At 37.0% G+C, this 24956-nt stretch overlaps 1 protein-coding gene across 4 annotated transcripts; it reads right to left on the reverse strand.

Moving 5' to 3' along the window:
* Positions 1–235: 235 nt before the first annotated feature.
* On the reverse strand, positions 236–24606 carry LOC132906937 (protein PALS2). Of its 4 annotated transcripts, none has more exons than XM_060959606.1 (8): positions 24368–24605; positions 17585–17700; positions 6939–7235; positions 5463–5699; positions 3739–4213; positions 3270–3604; positions 2455–2529; positions 236–1717 (listed from the first exon to the last, which is right to left on the reverse strand). In XM_060959606.1, exons 1-8 carry the CDS (start codon positions 24471–24473, stop codon positions 1541–1543), a joined length of 1818 nt encoding a protein of 605 aa, XP_060815589.1. In that variant the 5' UTR covers positions 24474–24605; the 3' UTR covers positions 236–1540. The 4 variants fall into 4 exon arrangements, with proteins under 4 accessions (XP_060815589.1, XP_060815590.1, XP_060815591.1 ...); XM_060959607.1 differs by lacking the exon at positions 24368–24605 and adding an exon at positions 20241–20352; XM_060959608.1 differs by lacking the exon at positions 2455–2529 and having other exon boundaries at positions 24368–24606.
* Positions 24607–24956: the final 350 nt, after the last annotated feature.

Consider the following 24956-nt stretch of genomic DNA (forward strand, 5'->3'; position numbering starts at 1 on the left):
TTTTTACTTTAGTTCTTCAGATTGAAATATGAAATTCATTCATTATGAAACATAAAACAACCTGTTTATAATAATTTTTAAATTAAGTCTTTCATTTTGTAATTTTCAGAGTAGAAGATGGACAAGAGATACATGACCCTATGACTATGTTCCGAGTGTGGGCAATAAAAAGAAATTGTAGGAAATAAGGATAATGAAAATGATAGAAAGGTATTAGTAATTCAAATTCGTAACAAACGCTCGATAAACTTTATTTTTCCGTATATCACATGGCACGATCGGGAGCTTCCGATCAAATGCATATATAGCGATCTGCAACGGTCGTAATTTCCATGTGCATGCGTGTCAGAGCATTAGAAAAATGTGTTATTAGACGTGTCTTGCGTAAAACTCTCGAGTATAAGAGAATATATCGTCTCGACATAGTAGGTCTTCGCTGCAAGCCCGGTAAGGCTATGCTATTAAGGCACTCTATGCCAGGAATATGTTCAAAGTGCACGAGCGGTACAAACAGGATTCATGAAATATATAATGTATAATATGTATATATAATAGATATCTCTATAAAAGAAACGAAAGTACATTGTATGACAAATGGTAAATAAACATACATACATATGCAGACTCGTACTTCAAGGGAAATTAAAACTAGACGTATCCTAAAAATAATTGGACGGCGGTCTATAACGTATATCTACTTTAATCGCGATCCGTTTCCGTTTAGTTGTTCTGGGTAATAAAGGGGAATGTATGCGAGAATTTTTTTGTAACGTTACTTTAGTTAGCGTGAAAAGACAATTTAGAGACTCACAGAGAAAATTATCAGATATTGGATCATTAAGATATTAAAAATATTAAAACAATTAAAAATTTTTAACTACTATCGTTGAAATCAAAATTCATATGTTTATTTTCTAATTTTCTTGTTATTTTCTTGTATCTTTTAACGGTACTTTTGTAGATTTCTAACGAATATATGTTATTAACGAGCGAAATTTAGGAGGCGAACGGATCGTTTCGTAAACCTAAAACAAAGTAACGTAAATGCTACACGATTGTACTTGCTGGAAACGTAGCATCATAAAGCGAGATACTATATCTTCTTGGCCTTCATAGCCCCGAGTATTTTTCTAATCATAAGTAGAAGAAGAATGCACGTGTTCGAAATTTGTTGCTTTCGTTTCGGAGACTCCCCGCTCGATAGAAGAAATTCATGTCTCGTTTCTTCTTTACCCGATTCGAGTGCGTCATTTCGCTTAAAAGTATTTATACATTTGATGGAGACAATATACACAACACACTAGAACTCTGTATACACATAGTACAACCATAAAATTGTTCCATTGCACGACGATACGATGCTATAAATATACTAACGATGCACTCGACATCAAGTTTGCCAAGCATGGGTATATTAAAGACGCCATCATGTGTTCCACAGAAAATTATGCAATAATTTGTTATTTTGCACGATACTGTAGCCCGGAATTGGATCATCTGTTTTGAAACTACTTGTTCCCTCAGGTAGCCTGAATAGTGTTTAATAAATCCAGTTCACCGGAACCCATTGGTGTTCGGTGGCTAAGGCGTCTAACGCGGCGATCACCTGTCTAAATGTATTGTCGAAGTCCTCGTTCACAATCACCAGGTCGATATATTTCTCGTAGGCACGCTGTAAGGCCGCGGATTCTTCCAACGTTGCTTTCAGATCGTCCTCCTGGTTAGTGAAAAGCAAACTATAATTTAGTTGCACTTTGTAAAGTTTAAGAAAGATTAAGTTTTGATTGCATTTAGTTCAAGTGTGTTTGTTGATGGCGATTCTTTCCAATTGAATGAAGATTGAATGTTAGAAAGATTGTAGCTTCCATACTGTGCCTTGAATATATTTGTTCCTTGTTTTGCATTAAGTCGCTACATAAGTCCTATCCACCAGAATGGATCTTCTATAAATTCCATTTATAAATGCTTCTTTTATAAAAAATTGTTGGATTTATCATTAAAAGAAGGATATATTTTATTACATTTGTTATGTATTGTAATGTCTGAAAAAAATGAGAATTTTGATACTGGATTTGTCATCATGTGAACATTCTGAATGTCTGATTACTATGTGATTAATGAACATATTTTTTTCCTATTTTCTGTGAGTTTCGGAAGCACAATTTATATTGATTTAGGTAGCAATGTTACATATACCACAACATTGACAATTTATTTATAAGATCGAAGAGGCGGACAAACTTTATGCAGCAACCTAATTTCATTAATAAACTACATTTTAAAATTAATGGATTGTCAATAAACTGCATTTAGATATCATATAAACTACAACTTTTCTTCGAATGTTACGTGATTCTGCATAGTGGTACATTTCAAACAATAATACTACACATCTACAAGCAATCACATTACGATAAAAGAAAAGAAAAATATAATATGCATGCAAATACAAACCTCGTACAAGGAAGCAAGAGATTCCAACGTCCTGGCTCTTCTCGAGCTGTACCTGATGGAACTCTGGCGGTCAAACTAGCAAAGCCAACATCAAATACATACGAAAGATTAAATAAAGAACGCTACGTCAATCGAGGGAAGGAAGTTATACAACGGGTAATATGTGAAAATATTCGATATCAATCTAAATGGAGTATAAAGAGTAGTTGGTATTTGGAATTTTATGGAAGAGAAACCAATTATTGAGTCATTGTAATCGAACAAAAGTGCATGCGATACATTTATAATAGGCAAATTACACGCATTTACACGACGACGGTAGACTGGCAGGCAGAGATTCGGAAGGTTGCATCGTAAAATATTTGATGGCTATGTTTATTTGAAACGAGGCCTGTGCCGTCGATATATGTTTCTTCTTTATACAAATTTCGCGCATCGAATCGTTCTATTTCAAATAGATTTCTTATTTCTCGTACGCGAAATTCGAACATGTTCTCAAAAAATAATAAATACGTCAATCATTCTGTAAATTTTTAAATATATTGTATTCGTGGAAATGTATTTACTTGATAGAAAGTCATTTTAACGAGTAGTTGTAAAACTCGATTAAAAAACTTGAGTAACATTAACCAGTAGTTTCAATAATTAAAAATGATATCAATAATCAAAGCAATTTTAAACATTCAGTAGAAACTTCAATTCATAGAACACTTTCATTCTCGGCTTTATTATTGGTCGTATCGGAGATAAAAAAATATAATTTTCATATAGAGAAAAATAGAAAGGGCAGTGATATATAATAGCAGCGTAATTACCGTCAAGTTCCGACTGCTCGTTCCAGTCGACCTCGCCAAATCATACAACCATTTCAATTGTTCCATTCCTGGTGCCGCTATGAAGATAACATAGGGCATAAATTCTGTGCTGTTGTGAAGTATTTTCAGAGCAGCTGGACTGCAGTCCAGAACGCACATTTTGCCAGCTCTGATTAACTCCCTCACGGAATCCAACTTTGTACCATACAAATGCCCACCGTGTTCTCCATATTCAAGGTATCGATGCTCTCTAATATCCGTTTCCATGGACTCGCGGTCAGTAAACCAATAACTTTTGCCATCTTCTTCAAGTACTCTGGGTGGTCGTGAGGTATCTATAAACATATGACTTCTATGAATCACAATATTACAATCCTAATTTGTAACTGTTAACAGTAGAAGCGAATGGTATTTTCCCATCAATTTTGTTTGTCATTCTCTCACGACACACAAAAATTATGACACTTACACGGAACAATGGTACCGAACTTCTCAGGGTCGCTATTTATCAGTCTATTCTTCAGCGTCCTGCGACCAACTCCTCTTGGACCGACTAAAGCCAAGGTCTTACGTCTAAATGGCGGCATCCTGGCCACTTCTTCGTACAATAGCAGTTCCGCACTGTCAAATTCACCGTTGGACTTCGATTGGTACATCTTCCTCTTCTTCTTTTTAGAGATCTTAGTCCCACAGATGCTAATTTTGTGTACAAAATCCGCTTCCGGTGGCACGAATGCTTTTCTTCGTTCTTCCAGTTCCAGCGACGGAATTAGACCAGGCGGACCTAGACCCTCGCCTTCGACTCGCCGAGCTTGCCACCAATTTGGGTCTGCTTGGTCTACAATTTGTAGTACGTCACCTTTCTGGAATGGAAGTCCAATCTCTACGCATGGTAACAGAGTGTCTTCCGATGGATCGTAGTCAAACAGCGCTCTCATGTAACACTGTAATGTGAAAACAAATTCGAGATTTCAGGAGAGAGACGTGGTAGGAGGACTGCGGATTTTTATGTATTTATAGGAAATTTGAACATACAAAAATGCATAGAATGCGTTATAATGTACAAAAAGGCATAAAAGAATGAAAGTATAGTGCTTGTTAAAATATTTAGTAGCTGAAACAAATGCCTGCCCAGATTTTACTTTCTCGGTTGTTTTTATAAAAATATGAATTTGTATAAATATTCTCAATTTAACGATGACTTCTATCTTCTCTTTTTTTTGAATAGAATAACAGTTTCAAATTCAATACACTGACTAATTCTTCTTTAATTATAAATTTTTTTATTTGATTTGGGGATTAAATATATGCTTTCGCTGTCTATCTATTCTTGAATATTTGCAATATATTTATTATTATAACATAAATTATTTTGTTAGCTTTTACTAAATTCCTTCGATTTAGCATATAATTTAAACAATTAATATATCTGTACGTAGATGATTGTTTTTTCTAGTAATAATAGTATGTAGTTCTCTAGAATTTCATCTATTGATACTTTTTATCCACCTATGTTTTATTCTTGTCTTCAAAACATAAGGTTTTTAAGCTCCGATGTTTTCCTTCACATAATTCTTATCTATTTCCATTCCTAAAACCTTTCGCGTTTTTGAAAAAATTGATATTACAGGATATATAAACAATGTGCGAGCTATTCGCAAGTGTTCTTCGACGGATTGAGTTTCCCATTCTCGATCCACATTATCATTTATTTACACACGAAATACAGAACTACCGCCAGATATAAAGAGTTATTACAATTCGTGTTTCTAGTAATGATTTTTATATTTAGAACACGGTTTTGACAGCATGTTCTGTTCAATCTTTTGGACAAATTCTATCAGTGAAATAGTAAAATTTTATAGTCTAAATTGAATCGCGTTAAAGAGACCTCTTGTCAGAAGATGGAAATCGTAACCATGTGTCTCATATAGATGCCATTAAATTGAATCGTAAAGATCCTAAGAGGTCGATTAAACATATTTTCGTACCTCTATACTTTCATGCTTTTAATAGAAGCAATCTTCTTTTCAAGAAGGTGGCCTTTCAAGAATTTTATTTTTACCTTCCTTTTAAATTTCCACTTTATTCATGGTGTAAATTCAATTTAGATTTATACCATACGAATTAAGATAAAGGAATTTAAAATTAGCCAACTTGAACCAAATCGAAAGTTAAATTATGTTCACTTACCGTAGATTTTACGGGTCGATTGCCATCAGAAGCGATTCCAGGTGCAAGTTTCAGCGACAAATTCTCCTTCGCCTCGTGAATGGCTTCTTGAAGCTCCTCAGGGTTGTGAACTTCCTTCCCGTTCACTTCGAGGATTACCTCGCCGGTTCTCAGGAGTCCCTGGCGGGCAGCAGTGCTTCCGCCTAAGATCCTGGCGATGATCAAATTTCCGGATTCGTCGACCTGCACCGTCAGACCCTGTACAAAAACGTACCAGTGAAAATAAACTCGCCTGTTCCCGTTAAATGCAACCACGTTTGCTATTTAGTACATTTAGAGAACAATCGACGATTCTTTATGTCCGTTCCATTTTTGTTGTTACATTCTTGCGGTGTTACTTGTTTGAGAAGACCTACTGTTTCCATTTTTGTGTAAAAGTGTAAACGAACATTGATAGAAGGCCATCATGCAAGATCATGGCTTTGTGCACTTGTTTGTCGAGAATACCTTTTGCTGACAATGAGAGAAAATAGCGAATGTTGAAACAGACTGTGATTTAGCATACAGAGAATTTACCGGCTCCCAAGGATGTTTTGTCTGGTTTTTAACACGTGAAATCGACTTCAGGATAATGTAAAGATCGTATCGTTAATGCGCCATTTGTCTCTTTGCGAAAGAGAAGCCTTAGCTTCCAAGAACTTTATTATAAAGGTGTATCGGTGCTGCTGCAATTTTATTATAAAAATTTTTGGAATGCAAAAGGTTAAGAGCAGCATAAGGAAGAATAATGTATTGTGTTTTTGTTAAAATGTTTTCTTCGCTTGGTATAAAGCTTGGAAGAACGTGCCAGATTCATCGAAGAGGCCACGTGGCCTCGAATCAGCATTGCGCGGATAATAAACGTTTTCGAATTATTTATGAACTGCGAGTGGCATTTCCGTCTTTTCTTCGTTCGAGCGTGTTAAATCCGATTCAGAATGGGAATTCTCTCACGTGACGGAATGGTAAACCTCTAAAACTAGAGCCACGAACGAGAAAGTCGGCGCGAACGATTATATTTCTTTGTTGATTGCTCGACGTGCCTTCTCGTCAGCCACTTTCTTCACCAACGAAACAAACCGTCAAGCACAGAAGCTAAACATCCTCTAACACCCCGAACTCTTGAAACCTTTACAAAGATTTCCAAATATTCAAAAATATATTTCCGAGACTTTGAGCTATAAAAATTATTTGATTATTTGGAAAAGCGTCAAACGTTCATATCTATCTGTTCATATCTTCCGTTAATTGTATTTCAATTCATCTTTTCTGTTAATTGTAAAGCCACAAACATTACACAGAGTGATCCAGTCGTCATCGTATGATCAACAAAGATTTCATGTGAAAATTTAGAAATTTATTTTTGTCAGTCCTTTCCGATTGCATAATGATCACTGGGACACTGTGTTCTTTCATTAATTCTAGAATTCAAGAATTCTATCATGAAAGAATTTTTACCAGAGGTTCGTTAGGTTGCCTCCTAAGTCCAACCATCCTGACAGCTTCCGTCCTCTCGTTGGTAGGCATCGTCAGTTGCGATGGTTCCGGCTTTGATGGCGCTTCCTTTCGTTCGACGACCGCGTCGTGCGTCTCTAGAAGGGCTTTTAGATGCGAGCTTCTTAATAATCGTACGAGTTCGCGCGCGTTCTCGTCCCTGGAGGAGCGCAGCGCGTGACACACCTCATCGACGATGTCACAAATGGACGAGCATACCGGTTCCACGTGAAGTGGAGGATCTTCCAGACGCTCCTGGACCTGCAACAGTCACGCCACGATGTCTGTCAGGTTTCCATTGGAACTGGTTTTTGTTCAAGTCGTCCTCGTTCGTCCTACTAACTTGACCGGCAACTTTTAGGATCTCTCAGTCAAGATTAGATTCTTTTCTTTAAGTATTTTTCTTTGGAATGTCTTAGCTTACCTGGTAAATTTAGTTATTAAGTTTATTAAGTTATTAAGTTAGTCGAGCAATTATTTTCGAAGATTTGAAAATTATGCTTTTATAGATATAGTGATAGCATAGGAATCTGATTATCGATGATTGAACTATATCAAAATAAAATTACTGCAATGATATGAAGCTAACGTATTGCCGCGCAGAGGTTTACAGAATGAATCGATCATCATCGACGAAATAATAAGTCCCTGGAGCCCATCGAGGGCATCGAGCGCTCCTCGAACTCCTTTCTGGGCTACGTGGTAGCGTATAGCCAAAGCCACAAACAGTGAACGGCTTAGTCGTCGTCAGTTGTGAAAGTCGAAACGGGTTTCCGCATCAAATTCACCGTACGAGGAACCTTGGTTACTCTTGGTCCCCTTGTACAACCCGAGAGGAACGAAGGTTTTTACTCTACACTTGAATCAACAATGTTACGCGTGATATCAAAGATATTTCAATGTTTCCTCTATATTTATCGAACAAATTCTTTTCATAAATGTGAAGATTTCGTAGAAGACAGTAATGTATTAGATTCAATTTATTTTTTGATCGATTAAAATCGCAAGCATTTTTTGCTGACTTATCACCTAAGAGCGTGAAATTATCATTGCGCAACGATGACCCTGTGTCAACGAGGTTTGATTGGATTAGCGTCGAACCACGTAAGGCTAGTGTACTCCACATTGAACCAGCCAATGCAACGTTACAACAATGAAAGAGTAATTACGAAAGTAGGTCATTCACAGTGTTTCAGAGCCACCTTCGAGAATACTTGATACCTGAACACCACGACGGAAAATACCGAGCAACGAATAATCATATACCTCTTAGAATAATTTCTTTAAAAGACAGATAGAAAGAAAAAATTATATTTCAACTAATGGAATCAAAAGAGATATATCACGCAAATACTCAACTATAATAAAGGGAAAGTGAGATTGTGTTTAAAAATATTACGAAAAATTCAGGTGTCAGTCAAAATTAGCCAAATTGATCAGATAAGATTAATTCTTTGAGACAAATAGCTATTTTTCGACAATCACTTAATATTAGTAGAACAAATTATTGTTATTTTTACTTTAAACGCTAAATAAATGCGGTGATATTTCGAGAAAAATTATCAAAACGATCGAGCATATCTGGATTAATCGAACAAGATCAGATGAAAAATTCTCCTCTCGTTTGAAAGACCAACGCGAATCGTTCGTCTATGGAAATTGTTTCACGAAGCCGTCGAAGTCGATGTTCCTCACCGCCAGTATGATTCATCGTCGAATCATTCGCGTCGATACATGTGCATCGCAGATGCACGATGTCGATTCAACGATTTTGTTGCAGTATCGATTATACGAATTGCAATATGGCATAAGTTGCCGTATGTAAAATATCGTACATCTTGGAAAAGGAGCATCAAAAGGAAGAAATGAATCTTCGATTTAGGCCTCTCTGCCCACGCGATTTGTATGTACACGCAACAATAAATCAACTCACGACGCGAGAGACATCAAAGAACACGGTTGGAGTTGTGTTTTGGTTGAAACCTAAGAAAACAGTGTGTGATTTATCTAGAACCGTATGTGCACGTCGAAATTTGAGGGTTTCATTAACGCGTGCTAGAAAGTTCGATTACCTTAGGAATAACTAATACGCACACAAACGTTAACTTCGTATTTGGATAAGCAATTCTCTATTTTCGAGAATTCAAATACTGTTTTTACAACCTTGTTACGTTTAAAAAATTATTTTCAAATCAGTTGTATCTTTTCCACATGAAAACATATGTCAAGTAATAAAAATTAACTTTTTCATTTTCTTTAAGTCTTTTTCCTCCGAATTGTATTTTTGCAACCTTTATGACAGGCTTATATTTGTTCACAAGCTCGTGAAAATTAAAAATGAAACGTAGTTATTTTTATATAATTTGGAGAGATAATCGAAGGAAAAGAAATAACTAACAATTAGTTGCGAATAGCAATTAAAATTAAAATGCCACGTTACGTGGAACGAAGAATCGAGGTATTTCTCCATATGTCGCAAGATTGTCATTGTCGTGGGCATGAATTATACCGTATTTATAATGAAAACGACGGTAGAACAGCTGGCGTTCAACGAACGTTGTAGCCTATAATGAATTCTTCTGTTCTTCCGTGACGTCCCTGAAAAACCTCTCACGAAACAAACACAGGATTATTGCGCTTCAAGAACAAACAGCAACTCGCTCATTACACATATCAATAACTAAACGTTTCATTACTACTATGATTCAAACAATTGTGTGACAATTCCGTGTCCTTCTTATTTCCTTTATGTTATCTCTCGTTTTGAAATTTTTCGAACGAAAATCAAATAAATCACACGTTCGTACAGTAAATATCGCAATTCTAAACGATACTACAGTTCAAATGACTTGCAAGAAAAATGTTAATCGATGTTCACTTACTGCTGTAAAAACAAAACAAAGAATGCAGTAACTTTTCTTCAGAAAGCAATTTGAAATTCTATCTTATGTATTTCCAAGAAATTACATAGCAAGTGGAATAATATCTTCCTTTAGGAGAATTAGAAGACTTTCCCAAATTTTGTTTTTTCGTTCACTTCAAGAAATTGCGCGGCTGTTCCTTAACAGGATCGTTGAACGATTCCGAATTCCACCAAGTTCTGTTTCTCCAAAAAATGAAGCAAAGCACAACGAATGATTCAAAATATGGATGGACAACAGTACCTCTCTCCTCCCCTTCTGCTAGAAATTACACAGGAAGAAGAATAATACTATCCCCAAAATAGAATCATCAATCACCTAAAAACTTCACCGTTATCTTTACATTGCCCTTGTTCAAAAACTGACACGAATAATATTAACAATTGATAAACGAAGCACGTCTAATGTATGAAAATACAGATCATAGTACTCTCTCAAGATCGAGCTACTCTCAACCTCGAGATCCACGGACCACAGACGCCAAGAGGGGCCAACGGTCAACGAATCGCGCTTTCTCCCGATCTCACGTGTCGTCGTAGCAGCAACAGTCTTCCACTCATCCACCTTTTCCATCTATCCACATTTCTACCCCAAACTCACCACCGTCCCACCAAAATGACAAAACGAGCCTCCTCAAAGATTTCTTCGTAGGAATCCTAACTTACACTGGAAGCCTAGAGAAACGCCGAGGCAGAGGTCGCCTGTCTCCGTCAGGTAGGACGCAGTACTTTGGAGAACGAGCTGGCCTCCGTCCTGGAACTGGAGTTCGCCGTATCGATCGGCCAGTGCCGTGAGGGTGCACTCACGCGGCGACAACCGACGGGGTAAACGGCCACGGGAGAACCTGGCGAGGGGTTTCCACAAGGGATAAACGCGACTTGGACAACACGCACACCGTGTGTGTTGCTTAGGTAAGCGGCGTCAGAAAACTGCCGCGCCTACTGACGTTTCTTTCGCCCCCACCTTCGTCAGGCGGCCAGCCTGAAACAGGTGGGGGCCCTTCTTCGGATGGTATGCAACACTCCGCTACGTTCGATGCAGGGCCGTCTACGTGTGTGCTTTAGACCCCATTCTACTAGATTTTCCATAAATGGAATTTTGAAAATCGATGGTAGTTTTCCATTTAGAAGCTTATTTGGGTAGTTGTGATTTTGGCAGTCGTTCAGAAGCAGCTATATTCGTCAACTCGGGGAAAAGAGGAAAGCGATGTTAGAAATATTGCTTTTTATTTATCTTGGAACTTACTGTTATTTATAGATTCTGCTTGTGTCACATAAATTAGTCTGTGAAAGTGAGCCACTTGTTTGTTGAGAATTGGAAATTGATTACGTTGGTAGGAAAATTGACAAGTGTATAAAACGTAGTTTTAAAAATATTTCTTAGAATTTTCTTACTTTTTTTTTTTTTTATTAGCGAATATATGTAAGATGAGTTAGATTTGAAACTGTTACAAAAGGATTAAGGATTACAGCGAAACGAGGTCAATTAACAATACCAATTGTTGTGGAAAAGTTCGTGGGGAAATTAGAATTTTGATAGGTAGTAGGTATGTATGTTGCTATTTTGATATTTTAGAATTTTCAAATTTTCTTCTTATTAGTTGACACCTGATCGATAGTCTTCTAATAAAATTTTAATGCAATGACATGGGGTTAATTATTGTCACCTTTTATAATATATCAAACATGAATAAACGAAGTCTATTTATTGATTGAATTAACTCTATCAGATTTAAAGTTAAAGGGTACCTCTTGAACTCGACGAGGTTACGATTGACAATAATCTCACTAATTACGCGTGTAGAGTTAGAAATCGAGGATTTTAGGATTAAAGTAAGTAGGTCATGTTGTACTAGCTGGTTACACGATAATATTATTATCTAGCTAGTATCATTGTCGGAACTTCCAACGTTTCTTTCGACACGGAAAAGCGGCGATGTTTAAACGGAGTGCCAACGTGTAAACGAGAACGTGCCTCGTTGCGAGGAATGTTAAATATCCTAGCTACTCTATCTAGAAGAAGTAGAGGGGTATTCCTCTTACTACTCGAGCATTCCAATTGCGTACATTATTCCTGCGTGAAAGTACACATACACACAAACTCCTAACTTTCGTTTTATTCTTGTCCTTGGACATATTTTCGTAGCTGCGAAATGTCCGAGTCTGCTTTTGTCAATGATGGGAATTTATAACGTATGTACGTGTCGTCGATTTGAATAATTATGCAATTCGATTGCAGTCGGGTCGATGAATATAATGTCGTGGCAAAAAAGAAACGCTGGCAGTCATCGACACCGATCGGTTTGTCGATCTTGCGACACAGGTAGACCCTTCTCGAGGTACTCAATAATCCGTTACGCGATACAACGGGATCGTATGACTCTAGTGTTAAAGACAGCTATTGCTACGGCAACATTAGCGAGTCTCGGTGTAATGAATAATTAGGAAAGTTTCACTTTTGAAGTAATTCTTCTTTCAGGTATCTTTATTAAATATTCTTTTAATTTTAACATCTTTAAAACCTCTTAATTAATCTTTAATCTTTGATTATTGGCAAGACAAAATCTAGTTCCAAAAGTTTACATAAGAAACATATACCTTATATCGTTTCATAACAAAATTAATGTCAAATAATTGTAATATATTTTATAATCAATTCATTAAATTCATCATTTTGCGATACGAATGCTTTTTTCGGAAAGCCTCTAACTTTTCTTTCATCGTATATACATATACATGTCACAACCATTGTTCCAAAAATATATCAACAAAATTGCATTCCAGATTTCCATCCTCTCAAATTATACTAAAACGACATCAAACTGAAAACGCATGGTGCATAACTTTGCCAGCTACGTTCCTGTCACTTACACGTGCGTCAATGTCGCATACGCGTGTTCTTCGCTCGTCCCTTCACGCGATTACAAAGCCGGTTGAAATTACATCGTAATCCGTGTGTGTACACGAGCGCACGCGACGTGACACTGCTTCGCGATTTCTGCGAGAGTGGTCATAAGCGATGACTCGGTCGCTGGAGTTCGAGCCTGGGCCAATTGGCCAGGACCTCCGAGGTCGCGGTCAATTACGCCGGATATCAGAGAAGCCGCGGCAACGATTTGTCAATTAACATACTCGGATTATTCACGAGGCATGGTTCGCTACTGGTTTCCGGCGCCGCTGGCGCGCGACCGCCTGATTCACGGTTTGTCTCGCTCGCTTCTTCCCTTCGCAGGAAACGCCTTTGTTCCCAAGGAGGACCCTCGCGGTTTCCGCTTTTCGGTGGACTGTCCACGGGATGGCTTTGTAAGGTACACGTTCGAGACCAGGATGAATGAGACGGAGGAAAAAGAACGGAAGTGGAGTTTGTCATTAGTAATACAAAGGTTAGGGTAGTTGGTACAGGGGTGGAAGATTAATGAGGCCTTTTTTCTGTAAACTGTGATGTTACTTTTGAGTTAAAATTCTTTTCTACTAGAATTTATAGGTTTATCTGCGTAAAAGCTATAAAATTTAGAAATGTTAGACAAGATAGATGAGATGGAAAGAAAGATGGAAAGTTGTGTTTGTTATTAGTAGAATATCGTAATATACGAAGTGTCCGATTTTATTATATAGATTTCTGAATCTTTTTTTTTCAATCAAATTGGTGACTCTGATTTCTTTATAATACCATTTTATAGTGAATATCACAGTAATTTTGTATCTCGAATTTTATCAAATTCATAAAGATTGACAAGATTTACTCAGTTTCTGTTTTGCACCTACTGCTCGAGCACAACGTAACTCTATTAATGGAAATTTTCCTATTACTCAGGCGACTTCTCGGCCTAATTAAACCTAACCACGTTTAACTGAGTCATTAAGACATTCCCAAGATAAACCAGCAATTTTAGAATATACGAAAATAAAAATACCTGGAGGAGAGATACCACGAGAAAATCAAACTTCTCACACCTCTCTCAGATTCTTTCTTCCAACAGTTCCACATTAGCCATCAAATTTACCAAGGTTGTTTGGTGACCGCTTTTCACGGTTTTCGACGGAACCAGTAACACCATATCGCATCTGTCAACGTTTGCTATTGTTGCCTTGAACCCAGCCGGAAACGAACACCGGCTTCTTAACGACTTTTCGACACCAGACGAGACTTCTACCTGCTGATCCCGAAGAACAGGATGGAATGTGGGCCCAGCAGGTGCGGTAAGGTGTATACATATATACGTGTGGATGGGCACTAACGTATCGCAGGAAAGCCACGGATGCGTGCAGTTGATCGGGAACAAGATAATTCGAACGGTTTTGGGTCACGAGCCAGCAACCAACTTTGAGACTTTACAGATACGCTAAACTTCAAAGATCTTTTACGCCATCATTTTGGAATATTTTTAGAGACCTAAAGTCAAAGTTCTTCTTTTTTATAATTCTAAGAATTTCAAGAAAATGTTCGACCTGTTGGACGACTTCCAATAAAAAGACGCTCGAGTCTTTCAACTGCACTTCTTCTTCTGTATAGAACACTGAATTGTTGAACGTTTCTTAACTCTCCGTAGATACAGTGAATCATCGACAAAGTAACTAAAATTCCACCAAATTTTTTATTAAATTGTTTTATTAAAAACAGATTTGATTCAACAAATAGTTGTATAACTTAGTAGAGACCTAAGTTATCTATGAAATGTGAAAAAATATATTTTACGAAACATTAAATGTCGTTAAAATTATAACCGAAGATATGGAATGATCCCAAAGACTCGACAGTAATGAATGCATTATACAAATGAAGAAGGTCGAGGCGTAATGAGAAATAGACACAGACGTATCATAGTTGTTACGTAATGGATCAGAGAAGAGGTGACGTACGTAGTCACGTCACACTGCTGAATTTACACCAATCGGCGGATAGTAGTATTTTCACTTGAAGAGCCCAAGTTGTTCCATGGTTCGACGGGAAATGTATGTCACGACCAAAATAATGCGGCTGTTTCACGCAGCCATAGTGCAAGCGGCGTGTAAAAAGAAGCTGCGTACAAAACTTGTTTCGAAAATTTCATTGGTCGGACCGAGTGCTTCGACGTTTTCAAGTTCCAGCGTCGCACATTCCTGCGCTACGGGATCTTTGCGGTTAGCGTCTCTTAAATTCCGTAAGAATTGCTCGGTTAGTGGAAACGTTGGCTCATCTTTGCACAAGAAGAATTGAAAAATCGTATAAGAATTAAAAACACTATTTATGTTTTAAAAATCTAGTTTTATTTGTTGATGAATGTAGCAATTGAAATTAATACATTGTAATCAAAGAGACTGAGAATGATTAGAACAAATAGTTTGTTGCGAATTTTTATAGGAATTAATTATGTATGTATTTCTAGAATGATTCATTCTGTGCAAATTTTTGTAACGATTTACTACAGATCGTAATTCTCAAAAACATGTTGGTCGTGTTGAATATCGGAATACGAGATGATAAAATTATATTCGATGCCACCGGATCATTTTTTAACCAATATCACGTGCACAACCAAGTCTGGATATTTTCAATCGTAGCGACACTAGTTTCGATGGCTAGAAATGTGCGAATTAAGTCTTAGAAGATTTATGCGTCTTCGTGTGGTATATCGAGTTCATAGTCGATTTATTGCTTTGAATTCAGGTAGCCGTTGTTAGATGAGATTGTTTGAGAATGTCTGGCGTAACATTCATAAATTATAGCAAAAGGTTTTCAGCGTCTGAATTTCTTGTTTTACAAAACAGAAAGTGGCCATTACAAGTTGAATGAATGGATTGAATGTCAACGATGGGAAATAAAAATTTGTATAATAGCGCTGAGTGTTGTATGTGAGAACGAATAGTATTTTGAAGAATAGAATACACTCGTGGAAAGTGTTTTGTTCACTGACAGGAAGCTTTCGTAATATAAGAATACTATACATTGCGGTGGAACAGAAAGCTGAAATCAAAAGTTGAGAGAAATAGGCAAGTGAAAAGGTGTTCATTTATTACAGTTTTGATGGTGAAGCTGTAATGAAACTGTGGAAACGAAAACGAGCGGCGACACGGTCAACGAAGCGTATTTATGTACCGTGAAAATGACATAGATGACGTTTTTACTAAACAGCAAAAAGGCACGTAAAAATGTTAACCTCTTCAGGAACGAATTTATCTAAGTTAGAAAACGATCATTATTTCTCATTTTTCTGAGAAAAGAAATGTACGCTATTGAACACATACGCGACAAGTGGGTTTTCAGGTTAACTATTTGTAAAACAATTTTCTCCATCAAGGGAATATTTATGACTTAAATTAAAGAAAAAGTAAATACAAAACATATATACTTCCGTTCACAACAGATATATTGGATCACAATCTTATACGAATACAGAATTCCAACCGATTAATTGTTTCCTTAATAATTTAGATTAATTATTATATTTTGTATGAAACTAAATGTTCCGATACTTCTTTATTCATAATTTCCAAGAGATTAAAAAAATAACACTTTTATTAAAAAGATTAAAGGAAACATTAAAAGCCTAAATAAATGAATAATCGAGAAGAAAAACTCTGAAGAGGCATAGAAACGAATAAACGTATCCAAAGGTTAAGTATCCAGCTTTGCAGAATTCCAAATGTTAGAGTTAAATAAAGCTCCGTAATCGATCAATAAAAGACAGGATAGTAACAGACTAAACAAGCCAGCTAGCCTACGAGTAAGTATATCTTTCCTATTTTTACGAACGAGCTAAGAAACCGATCCCAAACGAGTATCGAGCGTGGAAGGAACGAGTTCAACGACATTCGAAGATTTTTACCGACCTCGGTAAGGGGACTCGCGGCTGGCTGCGTTACGTTTTTCATTTCACGGCGTTGTATTCGTACGGGGATTTCACGGCGGACGAGGCACTCTCTCGTAAATGACGGTCTCTTTCTCGTAAAATCGAGCGTAGTAAACACGTGGCACGTGCATGTGTCTCGAAACCATCTGCCCTCAGCGCGCATGATCCAACGACGCACGCTATTGTTTATTTCGCCGATGCCAAAAATAATACACATACGCGCGAATAATGGTTGCAATTAACCCGATTCGATATATGCTGAAAAAATTCTATACTCAAGCAAGTGGCAATTAACAATTTAACAAATAAGCTATCGATTACGAGCCTGTAATAGTTGCGTTCATTGATCTTCATTTACTACGAATGAGAAAACACAATCTTCATCCTGTTGTAACAAAACTAAACTTCTTCGTTCTATTGTAGTGAACTGCAAATTAGCCGGTAGTGCGAATAAACAATGATTTATAACAGGAAACGATTATAACAAACTGTCAGTTCAGTTCACAGTTGCAAAAGAGAAGATATGCGGTCATGCTTCCCTACAATATTAGATATTTCGAAACAACATCTTTAATTTTAATTATTTTCAATGGAAAATCGTATCCTTTCAACGTAGGAAACGTCCACCTGCATTACATCCAGGCAAACTAACCTCATTTCTTTTATTTATTAACGAAATTTAAACCAACTTGCTTAGAATTTATTTTCTACCATATATTTAATAATATAGAAGATTTCTAAATTCCTGAATTCTTCGTATTACGAAAGTTTATCATCGTAACTGGATACAAAATGAGAGGACAATGATGTAATACAGGAGACAGAAAAGATCACTAGCATGAAGACACGCGTTTACTCACCTTCACTAGAGACGTGACCACAGGGCTATCCAGGAGGCCTTTGAGGAAGAGCAGATCCGTGTCGTCAGCCACCTTGCCCAGCTCCTCCAGGTTGTCGCGTACGTGCATGAAGGCGGCTGGAACAGTGACCAGGCACTTTTCCATAACACCGTGGTACGTGGACGTGCGCGAAGGGCAACGACACTACCGGCACGAGCGTCGAGGGTGCAAAAGAGCGACGCGAGGGGATGCCGGGTGTGGCCATTCGATGGATCAATATTGGGGCAGCCACAGGTGGCTGGAGTTAAAGCATGAGACACTTCGGTGGAAAAATCGAAAGGCGGGAAGTCGAGTAAGTGTTGATGCGAAAGGAAGTATGATTCACGTAGAGGTAAAATTTTTAAATGGTTATATTTGGACCGCGAATATTTATGCATTTATGGAAAGTTGAAGTACACAAAAATGTACAAAATGCGTATAATATGCTAAAATGTTTCAAGTATAGCGCTGTAGTATATAGTACCTCTATAGTGGTTATAATATTTATATAATATTGAGTTATAATATTTTTTTTATAAAAATGTGAATTTGAATCACTATAGCCGAAATTATTTTCCATTTTATACATTTCAGGTATATTTTCGCCTAAAACGCTACGTATTATTTGAGCAAACATTGTAATTTTGAGAATATTCCATTCTACGGTATAATAGTATTAATTTAGAAATAAACAGCACATACATATTTTACATGTGTTATGAAAACAAAATGTTCTGATTTATATGCTCACCAGGGCGTGTATATTATTTCATATATGCAGTTCACATGCCAGTAGAATAAAAATAAATAATAGAAAGAAAATAAATAATAAATTTAACAACTCGGGAAAATATGTTTTTGCAAGATTCATAATTTAATCGAGATCAAAATAGTAATGAAATAATGTTGGGTATTAGTTTTTAGAATGTAAACTTAAGGGTTATTTATTTTATATTAAAAATTGAAGTTTTTGTCAAGATTTTAGCAAGTACTTCCTTTATGAATGTGAATGAATACCAGACTTTTCATTACATACGACTTATTTGTGATAGAGTTACTGCTGAACTTATTTTTCCAGATTTGAGAACCTAATTAATCAAAGGCTGATTATTAGCCGAATCTCAATTTCAAGTCTGATGTTCGTCAATTTAGTTTGTACAATCTAGAGTCAAACATATTATGTTCGGATTCGAAGGAAATTTGAAGCAAACTCAAGGACCAAAGAGTCATCTTACTGCTAACAATGGCTTCCAGCTGGTGCCAATTAACATTGAATCCATTCACAAGTGCCAGGACTAATTAGAGTCATAGTCAGACTTCGACCTACCTTTTCACTCTCGTTTGACCTTACTTTGTCGAACAATTTTCAATACGAGACAACGTTTAGCGTAATTATGAGTGAGATAAAATCTTTTTACTATTTCAAACACAGAATACAAAAAGATCGTTCTATTGTTTAATTGTCAATATTAATAGCCAAAAACGAGTTTAAATCAAAGATTACAAATCGTTTGTAATGTATTTGGAAATGTGGCGTCTCTCACTGACAAACGCCTTGGAATCTTAATTTTTTACAGATGATATATTAAAATTTCGATTTATTTTAATAAAAGCAACGACACAAGATGTTTTACTAAAAATATCTCTTATCTTCGCAAACATATCCTGTTACAAAGTTAAGTCATAAAATTTTCTAAAATTATCTCATTTCCAATTACCTTACATCCCTTAGAACACATTTATCATAAAGGGCAGTTTGTCGAACCAGTTGTATCTTTATAATTTATGACGTTTAATTATCGAAGACGAGACGAGGCGTTCTCCAGTTTCGAGTGGTTCTGATAAATAGTGATTGGCCACTTGAATGTACGATGATAAGCGATGTCGACGACGGAACGTTTGCATGATAAATGCGTGTAGTTACACGAAGCTATCGAACCACGAGTGCATAGAGCCATACTACGACGATCGCGTATCGTCTTTCCAGAACGCCTCGACCTATTTCTCGCCTGGTTTACAGCCGAAGGAAAAAGTTCTTAAACCAGTCTGTTCGTGTGAATACAGGCGAAACGAAACGCTGGTTTGGCGATACGTTATACAAGCAACTGCAAATCTTTAACTTTAATACGAGACGATATAAAGAAAATTATATCTTCTATTTGAAGAAAAATATGATCGTGCCAAATTTAGTATAATTTTTTAGCATATTTTGTTATTTCAGATTGTCTAATTTCAGTATTGAATCAGAAAATGTTCCGCTCGTTCGTTCTGACTGATTTTGTGCATGAAACAGAAGTGCAGAAGAATTAAGAAGAGAAGAATATTTAAATACATTTAGAATTGCGTCAATTTTTCCGAACCTTCTCTATTTTAGATTATTGAACTCCTTGGGGATTTTAATTAATTTCAATTAAAAGGAAGAAACGACGAAGTTGCAAAAGGGCATTCAAATTTGTTAAAAACCAAAGCGAAGCGCGTAAACGCGGAGGAATAATATTTAGATACGAGAAGTTCGTTCGCAGAATTCTGATGGAGAACGGGAAGGAAATATTTCTTCTGAACATTACATTAGAAAATTTTTCAACTGATTTCTTTCAATGTAGAACCACACAAATCTAAACTAACATTGTAGCTTTACCATTTTCTATTTGATAGAGTTTGGTGCCATTCACAGCATCGATGCTGGCTAATAGCCGGCGATCTTCTATCTTCTCCTTTCTTCCGAAGAAAACCATTTTGACGTTTCTTCTTACACGGCGATGTAAACTCTTATATAAGAAATCTTTAATACATCAACAAATCACATTTTCACTTTCTTCTTCGTTTCACATTTTACATTCTCATCGTCATATCTAACGTCACGTCTCGTTGACGTCACTAAATGCCAGACACCATAAGTAAGTACGATTATTCTCACATTCTTGCACTGTCAAACAACGAAACAAGAAATCTCTTCTTTAGGAGTCCGTATCTACTGAATCCTATCACAACGTTCTTAAAGAGTGGAACAGTTTCAATTACCATAACTCAATTATAACCGAGCTATCCATCTCACTATCAACAATCACTGTTCTTTGTAACACGCATTCTCACGCGATCGTTGATCTTTCGGGAAGCCACGTTCCTTTCGGTAGCCAAGCCAGTGTTTGTCAAGGCAGAGCAAACAAGAGAATTTTCTTCGAAGACGTAGGAAGCGTGCACACTGGTCCGTTCCGCGGCAACACGTCACGGTGAATGGAAACTCCGTGTTACACCTGCTTGGGGCCCCAGGCCCCTGCTAGGAGACTAAAAGCGACACCCCGTGGAAGTGATGGAACACAACGAAGTTAGAAGAACGTTCGCGCCGCGACGCGCTGCTCCCTTCGAGCAGGAAATTCGTGACGTTCTTTAAGGGCATCTTGACTACATCACAAAAAGTGCTCTTTCTTTTGTCACGGAAACATCTTTAACGGCTGGTGCTTTCGAGTGTTTTTTTTTCAAATCAAATAGTACAAGCATATGGAGCTGGTAGTTTTTAAATAGCTATTTGTGAGATTCGTCGTGGTTGATTGATCCTCGAGGAATTCTCTTCTTTCCTTTTCTTTTAAAATGACGGATGTCGATAATAGGTTGAAACTGTTGAAACGCGGGGTTGCGTTGCAAGGTGCAAGGAAGTAAACAGGTTATTTATTCGGAACGAAGATTGTTGAATGTAGGATAGTCCATGGCTTGATTAAAAGTTTCGTTCAAGTTTTAGTTGCTTTCTATTATGATTAAGCAGAATTGGCCTCTGCTTTTAGTAAGATCTCGTTAGTGTTAGTTGTTCGTAATTGAGGAAAATGGTTCTTGCTTATGACGTGACCTTTTAAAAGTTTTGAAAGGCTTGAATTATCTTTATTTCATTGTGTCCCATTTCATTTGTCAAAGTTATTTCACACATTCACACACACACAACCCTGAAGATTTCGCACAATAACGAACCTCAGAAGTTGATTTCCTTTTAGGATTTTGACGACTAATATCATACCATCAGATTGGTTCAGCTGGTTATGTTACGAAGTTTTTAAACTATCAAAGCAAATTTCAAATTTAATTGAAGTTTCACCTGGCCAATCTCATTCACCAAATAGCGCCACTCGTGAATCGAATTTCACATATCCATAGGTTTCCACTCGAGAAGAATCACACTTTATTATTTACATGATCTAGTCGTTTGAGCTACATACTCTGTGAGAAAAGACGCTGGCGCGCTTTAAAAACAGAACGTGAATTGTATAGTCTACGAAGATGGTCGCGATGCGTGTTGTCGTCGTCGAAGAACGATTGAAACTGACGTTTCCAAAATTTCGTCGGGGAACGAGCGCATCAAAAGAGGAAAGCTATTCTTATTTTTTCAGACAAACCAAAGCGAGAGAATGCGAGAAAGAGAGGAGCGTACGAGGAAAAGGAAAGTACCATCGGGTAACTGCCCGAGAGAATCCGAGCACGTTGACGAAGGGTCCAGAAAAGAACCAGCTGGTCTCCGGAGGAAGGAAATCATTCTTCATGAACGTAACGAAAAAATCGACCGTCACTTGGCTCGTGTCTTATTTTAGATAACTTTTTTGTACAATTTGTTGCGATTATTCACCCTTTTCTCTTATTTACGTTATTTTTCGTTCGATGTATCTTAAACAAAGAGTTGACTTCGAAATAACTTTACGACGAGTGGAGAAATTTTGTTGTAATCGGAAAACACATTTTTAGTCTTTTGGATTTTTGAAATATTTTAAAGTTTTTTCATTTATTCGTAATTTTTCTTCTACCACATTTTTGTCTTTGATGGAACGTTAGTCTCTTGTTTATATTATCTTCGGTTCAATTATTTTAAAGTATTAGTTGACTCTGTTGAGAAATTATCTTATGACCAGGGGAATTGAAACTTCATGATTTTCTTAGGTACTTTAGATAGATATTTATGAAAGTTTTAGATTATACTTCTCCATTGGATTTTTATCAAGGTGAAATACTGGGGTTATTTAGAATATTTTACGCGAGCTACTTCTGAGTCGATTAACTGTTTTATCGTGAACAGATGTTCAACGTAACCCACCGATCGTGCAAATCGTGATTTTATTGACGTTTATTTTGTCCCACACTAGAGAAATACACAGGCTCCGGACCTGAAACTGCTTTCAATCAGGATGGCCGTAAGGTGTGGACGGAAACCATTTGCTCCATCGAAATTACAAAACGGAAGCAACTATGATTTCGATACTAGAAGTTATAGCCTGGAATTCATGAAGATTTTTAATAAACTTCTTATGAAGCAGCTCAAATTTAAAATCGTACATACGATAAAAGTTAAATATAAAATTCTTGGAAAGTACATGAAAAAGATCGCTTTTACGATAGAAGTAATAGTATAACAAAAAAACAGTTCGACGAAAGTAAAGAGCTTTCGTGGAAAGCTTAAGAAAAGGAGGAGGAATGAGTTTGAACACACAAAATTTTTAAAGAGATTCTTAAATCTAAGAAAATAAAGAGCGAATAAAATTTGAATTCTGAAAATTATCCTGGCTGAAGATTTTAAATGTAGAAGAATTTGGATTTCGTGATGATGTTACTATATTATACGTGATCATTGAAATTAGTATTCATTCAAGGTCCTAAAGTGTATAGCTGGCTTTGTTATGGGTTTTATCGATCGTCCGAGTTTTCTTCTCGAGAGCACGCGTTAATATCGACCGTCTCTTTGTTGTAATTTTTCCATGACGTCGTGAATTTCATTTCGGCGTTTCAAAGATGTGAAATATTCGAGAAATTGAAATTTTTGAAAAATATTGGTATCAAATCGAGATATCTGATTTAACTTGTCAGTCGTGAAAGAAAGCTAATAAAGATAAATTAATACTCATTAAGTCGAATTCGAGCTATTCAAAAAGTCGTAATATATATCTGAAATGATCCAATTAACAGGTTATTCTAGCATTCTTCAGAAATGAGGTAAATAAAGAATTTAATGTAAAATTATTTGCAAATTTGTTCCAAAACTTGGTCACCACGTCAATGTGATACTAAATCCCTGTGAGACGTGTCTGAACCGCAATATGAAAAACTGGAACGTAAGTCAGCATCGATGGTGCTTCCACTGAAATCACGTTAAATTTAACAGGATCACAGACATTTTGTGCCAGAGAAGGAAGAATCTTCGAAGAATGGTAAACGAAAGTTATAGAGAAGGAAAAGTTCGTGGAAGTCGGATGAAACGGTTCAATCAATATCCTCCATCCGTACAAATCAAGATCCAGAGAACTGTCAAGAATTCAAAGTGACGAGTGGAATCTATCGAAAGTTTTTGGGGAGATTTGATAAGACGAGACTTTAGAAATTCTACGAAAGTCGAGCAGCAAAGTACAAGATTTTTAGATCTTTAAAAAGATTGCGGCTATTTCGTTAACTAGATATTTAAATTCAGATTCTATTTAACGCAAGATTAGATACAAATTTCTTAAGAAAAGTTTACATTTTTTAATTCAAGTTCAGATATAAATCAAACTTAAATTCAATTCAATTCAAATAAATTCAAACTTTCTTTTACATTCAAATTCGAATTTTCAATTTGAAATTCTCAATTTTCTAGACTTCGATATAAATGGCGGGAGAACTAATTGAAACCCACTTCGATAACAGAGGTGAGTAAATCAAACGGTAGTCAATAAAACGTTACTCGACTCAGTTCAATCTCTCCAATCTCGGACAGTTCAATCTACAATCCGTTCTATACTCGAATAATTTCAAACTTACCGGAAGTGGATTTCAAGTGCGGTAGTTCCTTCTTAGGAATGATCGAGGGTAGTTTCGAACACCCACAAATGTCCTCGATATCCATCATCGACTTGCTATTCTTCATCCTGGTGGACGATAGTGGAATGTGATTTCAGGTGACGCCAATCGGCATCACGATCAGCATGGATCCCAGCCCCGAGTATTCCACTGACAGGATCGAACTTCCGTTTGCCCAAATTCCCGATTCACCGGTGACCTTGTCATTCTCCCTGTTACTCTTCCTCTCGAATGTTCCACGTGTTGTCTACGTCCCCCCGTCAATTGATCTACGTTTGACGCGAAGTCAAAATGGCAGTCGAAGATCTCGTGATCTATTCATAGATCACCGGTAATGGTCCGTGATCGTGGTAGCGTTGAAGAGAACGAACGAACGAGGAAGACCGCAACGGGACCTATAAGCCCGCGCTCTGTTCGTGTCCGGTACTTATAGCATGTTGCGCGGGGGGTGGGTTTTTGCACCCTCTCTCTCGCTCCGCTTACACGATTTTGCAACTCGTGGCAACGAGTGCCGCGTGCGTTCGGATCGATCGATAGTAAACGCGCCCAC

This window comes from Bombus pascuorum, chromosome 5 (assembly GCF_905332965.1).
Source record: "Bombus pascuorum chromosome 5, iyBomPasc1.1, whole genome shotgun sequence".
Taxonomy (NCBI): domain Eukaryota; kingdom Metazoa; phylum Arthropoda; class Insecta; order Hymenoptera; family Apidae; genus Bombus; species Bombus pascuorum.